We start from the raw sequence: 13,968 nt of genomic DNA, 5'->3' as shown, positions 1-13,968 counted from the left end.
GCGTGAAGAGGCCTCAGGCTGTCATTGAGGTATGGAGAGCTATTCTTCATGGTTCACCATGGCTTTCGTGGATGGGAACATCTTGGAACGTACAACTACATGAGGGTGTACGCTTAGAAAACAAGCCAAATAGTGATGGGCACAATATTCTGAACGATATTTTGCAGAATTGATTAGAAAGTGCACATTGACTATCTATGAAGACGTAGCTACTGACAGATCGACTTGGAAAAGTCAGACCTGGAGATCGGCAACCTGTAAGCAAATACATGTAAAACACGTACTCGATTTTGGATTAGTCGTCGGTGACTAAAGGAGCAATTTTACCAGTCTCCATCTGAACTTTGGTGAGGACTCGGAAGGGGGTTTGACACCAGATTAGGGTGAAACTAGACAAACGAGTTCACACTTCGAACGGGCATCGGCTCGGCAGGGGAGTCAACAATTATCAGCCAGCAATAACGGAAGGCAACAGCAAACCACCGACATCATTATTCTCCTACCTTGTACAACGAAACGATGAATTTCAAACAATTGAAGCGGTAGTATGACACTGGAAAGTTAGACCAGGGCCTGCTACTCAGTTGGGAAGGGAGGGCGGATTTCGCCATGTATCTCATCAATATTGATTCTACATGATAATCTGTATAGGACGTGATTGAGATTAAAGTGTTCTTTAGAGCCAAATATGTCAAGTCTCTGGAAAAGAGCACTAAACATTTTTACGTGAAACGTTAGAACAACCACGGATAATTAGACATTCTGGCCGCAGACCCCGCAAATAAATATATGCATATTACAAGAAGCCATGCATATTATGATATGCACATAACGCACATGACACTTTACCACATTGAGCAACCGTGTTCATTGGGCAAAGACCTCGAGAACGGGTGCGGGTTACTTTTCAAGCGAACTCTCACATTGCCCGATGTATTAGTGTGTATGGCACAGTCAATGAGAGATCATCAACGCCAGCATTCATGGACAGATGGATACCATGAACGCCTCTGTGATTCAAGACTGCACTAACCTGCAGTAAGAAAAAAATGAAGATCCTCTCTGAGCGTCTACAGGGCTACATGTATAGAGGGCGTCGGTAAGACAGAAATTGTCATCATTATTATCATAGGGGACTTCAGTGATGAAGCTGGAGGAAAATGCACCAACAATGCAGTGATGAGAAACTCTAGTAACGGAGAAGAGAATGAGATTGGAACAATGCCGGTCGAAGATCACTCACAGCTACAAAGTTTCAAGTAGAAGTAAGGAACCAGGTCCGAAAATGCATGAAAGGAGAGTCTGAGCAAGAGAATTTATGGCAAGGATTAAAGGCCGTAATTGGCTCAGCCCTAAACACTGAGTAATAGAAGTAAGAACAAACGACGAAAATGGACTTGATAAGAATATAATCGCTAAGAATATCGGGGCTCATTGGATAGATGTAAGGGCAAATTTCAAAGGATAAAACAAAGTTAATTGCAGAAAAGAGTGGAGAGATAAAAAGAGAATGGGTAACATACGACACAACACAACACAACACAACACAGCACAATTAGCAACAGATATTGTCTAAAATCACCCAACAATGGCCCTTAAACAAAGGCCATGCAGGAGCTCTATTGACTAAATACGAACAAGAGATCACGTGGTGGCGATATACAAACAAACCCATGTGACACTTTGCAATGTCGACGTCGTGTGCAAGTGTTCCCATGTACGTTTGTGCAAAATGGTCTTGTTTGTACCGAGCTCCATGCGAATTCTGGGTTGAACCCATTGACAATCAAACCAACCCAGGGGCTCGATTTTCGTGACTATGGAAAGACCAAGGAGCTGACTGAGAAAGACGATATGCAAACAGTACTTTAAGACGTTATGTGCAGCCAAGAAAGAGGGTTCATTAAAGAAAGAACGAGGACGAACGAACAATCAGAAATCAGAGTGGAAAGCTCCTTTGAGAACCTTTTATTGAAGGATAGAAGTTGTTGTGAAATCCATGGCCTTGAGTCACTTTTCACACGGTAGTTGAACGGTTATTAACCACCAGGACGTCGTTAAGAAGGAAAAGTTCACAATTGAGTAGCTCAGAATTCAAGGTAAAATGCACGTTGGGGGTAGACATACTGACTCTCAATTTTTCACAATACTTGGGTCTCCCGCTTGTGTGTGTGAGGGGGAGGGGGGGCTCATTTTGAAGGTCACGCTGTAAATAAGATTTTTCACCGGCAAATTTTGTGGAAATGAAAAATTGTAATTTCTCCTTAAAGAGGTAACACGGGGATGGCGGCCATTTTGAATTTCAAGTGTCTAGCAATATTGGGTGAGTTGTTTCTCTGGTACCAGAATTAACGCGTAATGACTCCCGATTTTTTTCTTCGAACGGAAATATTTTGTAGTTTCTCCACGCGAAAGTTTGTGAGCAAAACTTTAAGTCTTTCAATTTCGATGCGCTCACTACCACGATGCGTTTGAACTTGAATAGATATACATTCACATCAGTTATTTTTTCATTTATGTCAGTGCTGTTGGCTTTATGAGAGAAAATAAATATAAGAAAGAGGCGCGGACTACAGCCGGTTCCATTGATTTGCACGCAGAAATGCAAGAGCACATCACAGCAATTTTCTTGGAATGTTCACAAAAGACCTGAAATGAGAAGACAATGTAAAATCTATAATCAAAAAGGGGTGTCTCCATGCTAGATTTCAAGATAAAGCGTATAGTGCATCTGTCTCCATACAAAAGACCCAGCACTGTTTTCTCATCAGTGCTTGTGATAAGTATATTATCAAGTATTTTCATCACTAATTTTTCTTCATACAGTCTGACAAATGATTTTCTTTCGAACGATAACCTGCAGGAATTCAAGCTAAGCTTCAGTTTTAAAGTCTTAATCAGCCACTACACATGTACTATGAGGGCTGACATTTGTAACAGTCGTTCATTACACACGATGTTACTTCAGAGTCTCTCTCTCTCTCTCTCTCTCTCTCTCTCTCTCTCTCTCTCTCTCTCTCTCTCTCTCTATATATATATATATATATATATATATATATATATATATATATACATATATGTATGTGTGTGCGTGTTAGACTGTAATTAGGTTGTACCCATAGTCTTTCTTCAAATTCAAACACATGACAACCCTCACACCCACACTATAAGTACACATACTACGTCTGAGCCATTCAAATATTTAAGACCTCCTGTATTTTCATCATACCGTCGCTTAGTAATTTACTCTGAAATGTAACTTTTCATACGAAACATGGCATTGTAGCTCACTCTGAAAAGTGCCATTGGAGTGTGTGCCGTTACAAGGGCCCCCGGGCAAGGGGCCGTGATTTGGCTTTATGCAAATGGAAACGATGTCCTTGCAGTTCTCTTGCTCCACTTTCCGGTTAATCCATAATCTATAGTTTTAATTTTTGATTATGATGTCAAGAAAAAAATAGCAAGTTTCCTCCATGTACCTTGCCGTATATTTTGCCCGAACTTAAAAGTCATTGAACTAGTGATATATGGCCCCGCTCTCTATCCGATTCCCGGCTTACCAAGTGGACTAGTCAGTATAGCTTCGGCCTTGGAGCTAGGTAGGCGTGGATCCATGGGCGGTCACACTTTGTTTTCGTTTTAGTTATTCGGGTTGTCATGGTTTTTGAAAATCTCATTAGGGTAGTCAGTGTATTTTTGAATGAAGATACGGGCTCATTATCAAATAAAATGCATCATACCAGCCACGAATTGCATTGTTCCAGTGGCGGGTTTAGGCGAGCCAATGACGAAGGTGACACAGTTGGTCTTTTTGCACCCTTTGTGAATTTCTAGTTTCCCAACCCAATGACAAGAGCTTTTGGACTGCTATTATTGGGCTAATCTTCAAGACTGTCTAGAGGACGTTGTATGTATCAGTTTCTCACCTAACTGCATATATATATAATATATATATATATATATATATATATATATATATATATATATATATATATATATATATATATATATATATATATATACACACACACAAGTACCAATCTGGTTAAAATGCTTTATTGTATCTGCACAACGTTTACACAACGTTTGGTCCTGAAAGTAGGATTTTCTCAGATACTACAGAGCAAAAAGTTTCAACATAGAGTGAGTTACTAGTGGCACTTTTCAGAGAAATTTCTTCCTCGCTCACAGTAAATATTGACTTTTTTCTCCCGGCTCACCGAATATTTTTTTAAATTTGCCCGCCCGCTGAAAAACTGCACACGAACACTGTTTTGCACAAACAGCTTCGTTGGCGGCACTTTTCACCACAGAGACGTCTTTTGGGCCTGTTTGCGTCGCACAAGCTCAGGTGCAACTCAAATAGTAGGCTTCTGTTAGTTTTCGGTTACTTTCGTCAACTCCCGTCTCCTAGGGACCGTGGGACTCCGATACATATTTAGTTCTTGTCCTGAAGGTCAGTGTTATATAACAGAAATGGACAATCCCAAACGATTTTAATTTCTATAATACAAACTTACTTTCTTTTCAGACGAAACTACTCCCACCCGCCAAGCGCCTCGCGATTAGTTCCATTTGGTTTGTGATGAATGGGCCTCGTTGTTGTCACCGTAACCTGTTCTTTATGGGGGTCTACAAAGCGTGTGAGCTTTTAACATTACAAAACTCTTATTAATGAACTACATGGAATTCACAACCAAGTCTAAACATTTTTCGCCATTGAGGAATCAAGCCAGCGTGTCGATGTCTAACGACCATGGAGGCATTTCTTTCTTTATATCTCCATGTAACGACGTAGTTGGACTTAGTGCGCTTCGCGAGTCATCCTGATCATGGATTGACTGAGAAAAAAAAGTGACAATGTTTCCTTTTTCTCGAGTGACTTTGTCTGTTTTCAATGCCAAAAAAATACTTTCTTAATTTGCTGTGCATAAACCATATCAAAGTCCTCGACACATGACATGTTTTTTCCCCAATGCGCATGTTCAAAAACACCTGCGCGAACAAAAATGACAGTCTTAGGTACAACACATCAAAAATAAAATATACCATGCGTTATGTTCGACCATAGTTTTTTTTTCAATAGAAGTATAAGAGTTGTGTGTTTTAGTTGTTCAGATATCGTTATGGACAGACTGCCAACTAGTACACACTTTTGTCATAGGGCAAAATACCACCAGTACCGTATTTCGTCTGAATACACTGTACTGTACAACTTTCGACTACGTTCCTTGGCTGCTGTCATTCACACTAATTAATTGGTTCTTGATTATTGATTGGCATTTAGCGCCCCGGGGATTAACGACCCCTTACATCACACATTACACAAAGCAGCCGTCTAGTCTATTGTCCGGGATTCAAAGTCAACTTCGACGGATGTAGCAAGCAAGTCCTGACACATGGCACTAGCATAAATGAACAATGGTTTCAAGTGCAATTATGTACTTTTCAATTTTGACCTCGTAAATTATTCATTTACTTTTGAATGATATTGATTTTTTTTCCACCTGAATTGATTTCATATTATACAGCCTGTCTCGAGTCGGATTTAACGACACAGTTAAATGATTATATTGCACAATACGGGCGTCCTGACCATTTTCTATGGATTCAGGGTCAACTATTCGTCGAACGCTCTGCTCAGGGATGAACCATTTAATATCAAGCGAAGGGGCCCTGCTTTGGGAGGGGCGCGGAATAGTGAGGAGGGACCATATGTCATTAATGCCCCTGCTCTACGTGGAATTATTTTCTCAGGCTTGGTCAATTCTGACAATTTTTCCTTAACTTTCTTCGTCACCACAGGAGTTTTCTGCGCAACCGCTCTGCTAGTTGGTGGGAATGTTTTTCCCAAAGACGAAAATTTGATAAAATAATATAAATAGTGCCCAGGGAGAGAAATGTACAGCAGCCCAAAGCTGACCCCTAACTCAAACAATATTTTCAATCACTGATACAGGGTAAAGTGATTGCAAAGGACGGCCGTTCTGGATTCGATGTGTTACAAAGTCGCAATCACTGGTTAAATTTGTTCTAAGAGGCAAAATCGAGTCGATTGAAACCGGTTTCAGGGTTTAAACTCAGAATTCGCCGATATATTTGTAATGACAGGAGGTGACTGTCGCTGCATTATTTTACTTCGTGTCTGCTTGCAGTGTTTTGTGTTTTTATATTTCCCGCTGTTTGTCTTGCTTGATGTTTTATTCAAATCAGTTTCTTAGAATTCACCCCACTCTTCTAAGCTCCTCCACCCCAAAATATCAAATAGTCTACCCCTAATCGACTGATACAGTTACACAATCACAGCAAGGCTGTTGATGCAGGAGGTGTTTGCATAACGGTCTGCCATGCCTACCTGATAAGGATACTTCTGTAAAGGGGCTACGGTATCAGTAATATTGAATTTCATCTGAAGGTGAGTGTTGCATACACCGTCAGACGCTGACGTGAATCTTGAACCCCTTTTTTGTTGTGTACGTTGAACACCAGATAAATATTCTCGTCTGCCGGGATCCCCATTTATACAATATGCAACGAAACAATGGAAAGGGGCCATGGAGATTACAGGACGATGAGGACAAAAAGGGCCTGGAAATATTTTGGGCCATTAGCGATTTGCTTACCACTTTCAAAACAGCTGAACAAATTGACCGAAAAAAGTCAAGGATACCGTATTAAGCTAAAAGCATGAGCACTTCATTTCAAGATCATGTCAAGCTAGGTCAAGCGTTTTGAAAGGTCACAAAGAGAATTTGATTAGGTTTCCGTTAGTTTTGCAGCGCTCGAGAAGGTTACATGTAGCTTATCATTGGACACTGTAAACAGCTGAAGCAATCAGAGTTCCCAGACACAGCTTATGTTATCAGTGTCAGATTTTTTCAGAACAATTCATGCTCTTTCTCACCTTCATGTTCTTAGATTTTTAATATTTTGTAGTTGTGTAATGTTTTTTGAGGTTAGGGACTGGTCAGTTTCTTCAGCCTGAGGGTGGGGGGGTCGGTGGATACATGTATCCACCGACCCCCCTCAGGCTGACCATGGGGTCACCCCATTTTTGCTTGTTGTGATGGGGGGGGGGGGTTATGTTTTTGAAATGTCCAATAAGGGGAGGTGTCAGTGAGTTCTTGAATATCAATACGGGCTCATACTTGCCTGAAATACATCGTACAAGCAACAAATTTCATCATATATTAGTTACATTTTACGGCTCGCCCTTCGGGCACGTAAGTAATTTTAAAATGCCAAACATATTTTTCAGCGCGCTCTTCGGTAGCGGTACTTTCATATATCAGAGATATATGTCAGAGATAACTTGATGTTTGCAAATTGAAAGTCTGTCTTGCAAAGTGTACTATTCATGATGAAATCTGGAGTTCATATGAAAAGCATGACAAATCCTGATTCTTTTCTGTTTTCTCTATGAGAATTCAGTATCTATAAGAAAGCAACATGCATTAATATTTCACAATACATTTTATACAGTGACATATTTTAGAATGAGAGAAATGATCAGATATTTTTCGTTCTCAACGATAGGGCTGTTTTCCTTTATGTTTTCAAGTAAAAGGGTGATTTTATGAATAAAATGATAGCCAACAAAAGGCAGAAAAAGCTGTGCTTTTGTGGTTTCAACGTCTCAGACACTGTTATGGAAAGCCGTGACTGACTTAAAGGCTCTAATATCATGTTGTGCTGGGCATTCAATATGTTGTGCTGGGCATTCGATATATTGTGCTGGGCATTCAATATATTGTGCTGGGCATTCAATATATTGTGCTGCGCATTTGATATGTTGGTTATATAATGGTAATTACTTGTATACCCATGATGTAACAGTATGGACATGTGTTATTTCTAAGGGTTATTAGTATTCTATTCATGCTTGTTTAACTTGGGGGTGGGCAATGTCATCATATCTTTTCGCCTGTCATAAAAGGAGGGGTCACAAGTTTTTGTCCTGAAAGGAGGTCTGTCTTCTTTTGAAAGCTATCGACGCAAACTTACCCCCTCCCTTTAGAAACTGAGCGGTTTACTAAGCAATAAAATACCAATATCAGCTCTCACTTAGCTCCCCTGGAAAAATGACACAACACACTCAAATTTCCACTGGCCTGTGCAGTTTGACCTCACTACTCTACTGTTTTACACACTGCCGCACAATAGGGCACGCTTGGTATAAAATGTGAAAACAAGAACTGTTAAAGTCAAAGTACATTATTGATAAGGTTGTAGTATATATTACCTACTCTGTTCCTAAAATTTAAACACTTGTTCCAAATATTGCTTTACAAGCGGTAGGTTCCCAAAGACAAATATAATAAACAGTATAAAAACTCTTTTCACACTTAACTGTCAGTTTCCTATTTAATTACCTACAAGCTTGTCTCACCAGTAACAACTGATTACTACAATTAATGATATTTTAGAACGCATTGGAAATTACAAATCCCTTGACTAATACAGCCTTTACACGACTTCATTTTGACTCATTCTGTGTGCCAAAGCTCCTATGTCCCGGTACTATGGCTAATCGACCACGTTCATTCAACATTTACCCGATGCACAGTCTGTGATTGATGTCACGAGAAAGCCCTCCTGAACTTGCTCTATTTGAGTACTTTTTTCTTGTTGTTTTTTCACCATACTTTGACTTTTAGTAGTTCTTGTTTTCACATTTTATACCTAGCGTGCCGTATTGTGCGGCAGTGTGTAAAACAAAGTAGATAGACCTCCCCTTTCAGGACCATAACTTGTGACCCCCACCCCCTTTTTACAGGGGAAAAGATATGATGACATTGCCCCCCCCAACTTAAACAAGCATGAATATAATACTAAGAACACCTAAAAATAACACATGTCCGTGCATCATTGGTATACAAGTAATCACCATTATATAACCAACATATCAAATGCCCAGGACAACGTATAAAATGCCGAGGACTATATTGAATTCCAAGGACAAGATATCAAATGCACTGCACAATATATTGAATGCCCAGCACAACATATTGAATGCCCAGCACAACATATTGAATGCCCAGCACAATATATTGAATGCCCAGCACAACATATTGAATGCCCAGCACAACATATTGAATGCCCAGCACAACATATTGAATGCCCAGCACAATATATTGAATGCCCAGCACAACATATTGAATGCCCAGCACAACATATTGAATGCCTAGCACAACCTATCGAACATATTGAATGTCCAGCACAATATATTGAATCTCCAGCACAATATATTGAATGCCCAGCACAACATATTGAATGCCCAGCACAACATATTGAATGCCCAGCACAATATATTGAATGCCTAGCACAACCTATCGAACATATTGAATGTCCAGCACAATATATTGAATCTCCAGCACACTATATTGAATGCCCAGCACAACATATTGAATGCCCAGCACAACATCATATGACCACTTAAGGCAGTCATGGCTCTCCATACACTGTGCACATCAGATTTGGCTGCAACCTTTAAAATGGCTCTCTATGGCTTCTCAGGAGAAGTAATTGTATGATAGACAACAGTCTAATTACCAAATGAAGTTTATGATCTACTGATGTTCTATCTTTGATGTTAGCGGTTGACATCCATTTATGTACAACAGTTCTTGACATCTGGTTATGCATAGAAAGTTTGAAATATAATGCCCAGCACAACATATCAATACAAGACGCCCTCCTTGACTGGTTTAGTAGCTACCTAACTAATAGATCCCAGGTAGTTAATGTTAAAGGGTGTAGATCAGACCCTGTCTTAGTTAAGTCCGGGGTTCCGCAGGGGGCACAACTGGGACCACTGTGTTTCATTCTTTATTTAAATGATATATTTGGTAATTTTAAATGTGGCTCCTTAGGCTTTGCAGACGATCTGAAGTTGTTTAAGATAATACGTAGTGTGAATGACTGTTCAATGTTACAAGAAGATATCAATTACTTGTCCACATGGTCTGAGAAATGGAAAATGCACCTTAATTATGACAAATGTGTAGTACTTCGTCTTTCATTGAAAAGATTGCCAATTGAGAGGGATTATAATATTGATGCTCACAATTTGAAGACTGTTTATAGTTACAGTGACCTAGGCGTGACACTAGACACAAAGTTAACTTTTTCAACTCACGTTGTTTCAATTGTCACTGATGCTCGAAGACTACTTGGCATGCTAAAAAGGTTTGGCAAACGGTTGTCAGTGGATGCATTGCTCGTGGTTTACAAAACATTCATTAGAACTAAACTCGAGTATGCATCAGTTGTTTGGAATAGTATTGACAAAGTGTACTCAGACAAACTGGAAGCTGTACAGCGTAACTTTGTTAAATATTTGTGTTATCTTGTAAATGTAAGGTTTGATGATTATTCATATGATGATATGTGTGTTATGTTTAATTTACCAATGCTGTCTAAACGGCGCACTTATTTTGACCTTGTTTTTCTTCACAAATCAATTAATACCCTTCTTGAATGCCAACCAATTTTTAATTTACACATTCCTGGGCGATCAACTAGACAGAAACGGACATTTCATGAACCTGGTGGTAGAGTTAAATTTACTAGCAATTCACTTTTTAATCGCATTCCAAAGCTATATAATAGTTTTTATCAATGTCTATCAATTTTTAACATTCCTGTTTCGAGTTTTAAAAGAAAAGCTAAAAGCATTTGCTTTTGAATTTTTACTTTATCCTTGTTGTGCATGTCATTTGTTTTAACTTGCTTTCTTGTCCTGTAACATCATGTTATTTGTATTTTTTACTAAAATCCTCCTGTAAGTGCGGATGTATATGGTTTTTAACTGTATCATATCTGTGTTGGAGTTCGAAATAAATAAATAAATATATTCACAGCTGAAATTGAAAATTGAAACTTTGAAATTCCGATCTTACAACTGACATGTCAAAAAAAATTCACTAAAACACAGAATGATTGAATGTTTAAAATAGACTAATATATATATATATATATATATATATATATATATATATATATATATATATATATATATATATATATATATATTATTATACATCTACCATCGAGAACAATAGAATTTAGCGTGCGCTAAAAAAGCCGTACGGAACTCGCGCCCGTTCCGTACGGCATGGTTTCAAGGCGCCCCATTCCCTGCGGCTGTATCTGCGCGTTCATTGTAGAACGGTTTCAAGGGACCCCTTGGACGAGTGCCAGAACAAGTCTCGCGCGCGCTCTGTACGTACGTATGTGTGTAGTGCACACACTCCAAAACTTGCAGACGCGCGTCCGAGTAGTGTTCCACACTGGCGCGATAAAATCGGAAGAAAAATTGTTGACATTGCACGAAAACAGTCACTACTCCGACATTTTGATGCCCTGATCAGGAATGTAAGATGTATAATAATAAGGTTATTACGAAAATACCGCAAAGGATGCACTCGGACATTGGCGCCTCGCATCGCCCTCCGCTTCGCGTCGGGCGATACGCTGCGCCAATGTCCTCGTGCATCCTTTGCGGTATTTTCGTAATAACCTCATAATATATATATATATATATATATATATATATATTATATATATAATATATATATATATATATTGTTATGTAGGTCATTCCCCCACACTCATCATGACCTGAGTTCAATTAGTCTAGAACATTCTCAAGGTCACTGCCCTTAATGACCTCACAACCTTGAATTCAATTAGTCATGTTTGGAATGTTCTGGAAAGTGATTAGTTGTGTAAGGGAGATAATTTTAGAACAGTAATTAGCATGTCAATAAAAGTTCTAGATTGTTCTTATATGCCTTTATAAAAGGGACGTGCACAGCTTCCAGTCAGACTTTTGGGATCGTGTCTCTTGTGTGTTACTATAAACTCCAGCAGTAGTCATTCTCAAGACTTTTCAAGACCTTCACTGTCAACGCTGGATTTATACTGTGGACTTTGTGCAGCTTCAAGCCTGCAAGCCAAAGGACTGTTCATTCATCCGACTGACTGTTACAACTCTGAGACTGGAGCTTTGCCGTCCCAGCTGAGATAAGTAGTCTGTACACTTTAAAGCTTGTACTCTATCCCTGACTTAGCAATTAGTTTTATTTTCGTAATAAATTTTGTTTAAACGTTAACTGCTGAGTTCACCCTTTTGTTCGTCTTCTCTGCACGTAACAAATTGGGGGCTCGTCCGGGATACGAATATTTTGAGCCGTTTGACAACATTTTGACAGCCTTTTCAAAACTACTGTATACTGTGAACTCAGCGAAATTTAATCATGGCGGAATTTAAACCAGAGGAAATGGATGACCTTGATCAGGACACATTTGATTCCCTCAGAAAAGACGACCTCATAACACTGGCCAATTTCCTTAAGGTAGAAGTTAAACGATCTATGCGCAAGCGAGAAATACAGTTCAAGATTGCAAAACATTTAGTTAAATCAGGCCATTTTGAGGAGTCTGCCTTAAAAGATTATGAGCCCGAGTCTACCTCTGAACTCAGAAAATTAGAATTAGAAATGCAGACAAATTTGGAGATCAAGAAACTAGAATTACAAATGAGAGAGAAAGAATTACAAATGGAAGAAAGACAGAGAGAGAAAGATAGGCAGGAAAGATTAGAAATGGAAGAAAGACAGAAAGAGAGGGAATTGGAAATGAAAGAAAAAGAATTGCAAATGGAAGAAAGACAAAGGGAGAAAGAAAGAGAGGAAAAAGAAAAGGAAAGAGAATTAGCAGAACACCGACTGCAGTTAGAAATGAGACGTTTAGAGCTTAGAAAGTCAGGAAAATTCTTCCCTTCAGACAAGTTTGACATCACTAAGCATTTCAGGTTAGTTCCCCCTTTCCAAGAAAAGGATGTTGATAAATATTTCCTTCATTTTGAGAAAATTGCTCAGAGTCTGAATTGGCCTAAGGAGTCCTGGTCTATGCTTTTGCAGAGTGCTTTGGTGGGTAAAGCCAGAGAAATTTACATTCAATTGTCAGTAGAGCAGGCTTCAGATTATGATTCTGTGAAGGAATTAATTCTCAAGGGCTATGAGTTGGTGCCTGAAGCTTACCGTCAGAAATTTAGGGATTGTGAGAAGGTGAAGGATCAAACTTATGTTGAATTTGCTCGAACAAAAGAACAACTGTTTGATCGTTGGTGCTCTTCTGAAAAGGTCAGTCAGAATTATGACAAATTACGACAGCTTGTTTTGATTGAGGAATTTAAAAGGTGCATCCGGAGTGACATCAAGACGTTTATCAATGAACAAAAGGCAGATACATTAGAGGTTGCTGCACGTTTGGCTGATGATTATTCATTGACCCACAAATCTTCATTTCTCAGCAAACCATCCCAGTCCTTTTCCTACAGAAACAATGCAGGTAAATTTAACTCCTCCTTTTCATCCAAGAATTTTTCAAAGGAGAGTAGGAAATCAAATGAAAACAGTTCACAAAATTCAAGTAACACTTCCACATCATCAGATCCCAAGTCTCAATCTCCTTCTGACAAACAGTTCGGTACACTTTCTTGTAATTATTGCAAGAAAGACGGCCATTTAATGTCAGATTGTTTCAAATTGAAAAGAAAACGTGAAGGTCAAAGTGGTCAAAGTGGATCTAAGCCCACCGGCTTTATTTCTTCATCAACTCAATTAGAGTCTAATAATGTGTGCAACACATTTTCTGAGGTTAATCCCTCTTATCCCAATTAATGAGGTCAAGGTCAATTCTTCTCAAGATAGCATTATGGGTATTTTCGAACCATTTATTCATAATGGTTTTATATCACTTTCTAGTGATTTTTCTTCTGCTACCCCTGTCAAAATTCTAAGAGATACCGGGGCTTCCCAGTCTCTTTTGTTGGCAGATACCCTGCCGTTTTCTGAAAAGTCATTTTCAGGTTCTAAAGTTCTTATTAAGGGGGTAGATTGCAATGACTTCATTCCTGTTCCTCTCCATAATGTCTATTTGTCTTCAGACTTTGTTTCTGGA

General features: G+C 39.0%; 2 protein-coding genes across 2 annotated transcripts in view; both read left to right on the top strand.

Moving 5' to 3' along the window:
* The first annotated feature begins 6,290 nt into the window (after nucleotides 1-6,290).
* The window catches only part of LOC139148115 (sodium-dependent multivitamin transporter-like), a 31,392-nt gene continuing 23,714 nt past the window's right edge, over nucleotides 6,291-13,968 (top strand). The window contains exon 1 of the mRNA XM_070719413.1: nucleotides 6,291-6,415. The gene's annotated coding sequence lies outside the window, so the exon portion shown is untranslated. The remainder of the gene's footprint in view (nucleotides 6,416-13,968) is intronic.
* Nucleotides 11,584-13,968, top strand: part of LOC139148120 (reticulocyte-binding protein homolog 2a-like) — a 581,355-nt gene continuing 578,970 nt past the window's right edge. Inside the window, exon 1 of the mRNA XM_070719422.1 lies at nucleotides 11,584-13,356. Within this exon, the coding sequence (XP_070575523.1) occupies nucleotides 12,261-13,356 (1,096 nt within the window). The 5' untranslated portion in view covers nucleotides 11,584-12,260. The remainder of the gene's footprint in view (nucleotides 13,357-13,968) is intronic.

This window comes from Ptychodera flava, chromosome 13, assembly GCF_041260155.1.
Source record: "Ptychodera flava strain L36383 chromosome 13, AS_Pfla_20210202, whole genome shotgun sequence".
NCBI classification, from domain to species: Eukaryota; Metazoa; Hemichordata; class Enteropneusta; family Ptychoderidae; genus Ptychodera; species Ptychodera flava.
Note: the sequence above shows the minus strand (reverse complement) of the source record. Positions and strands in the feature narration are given on the sequence as shown.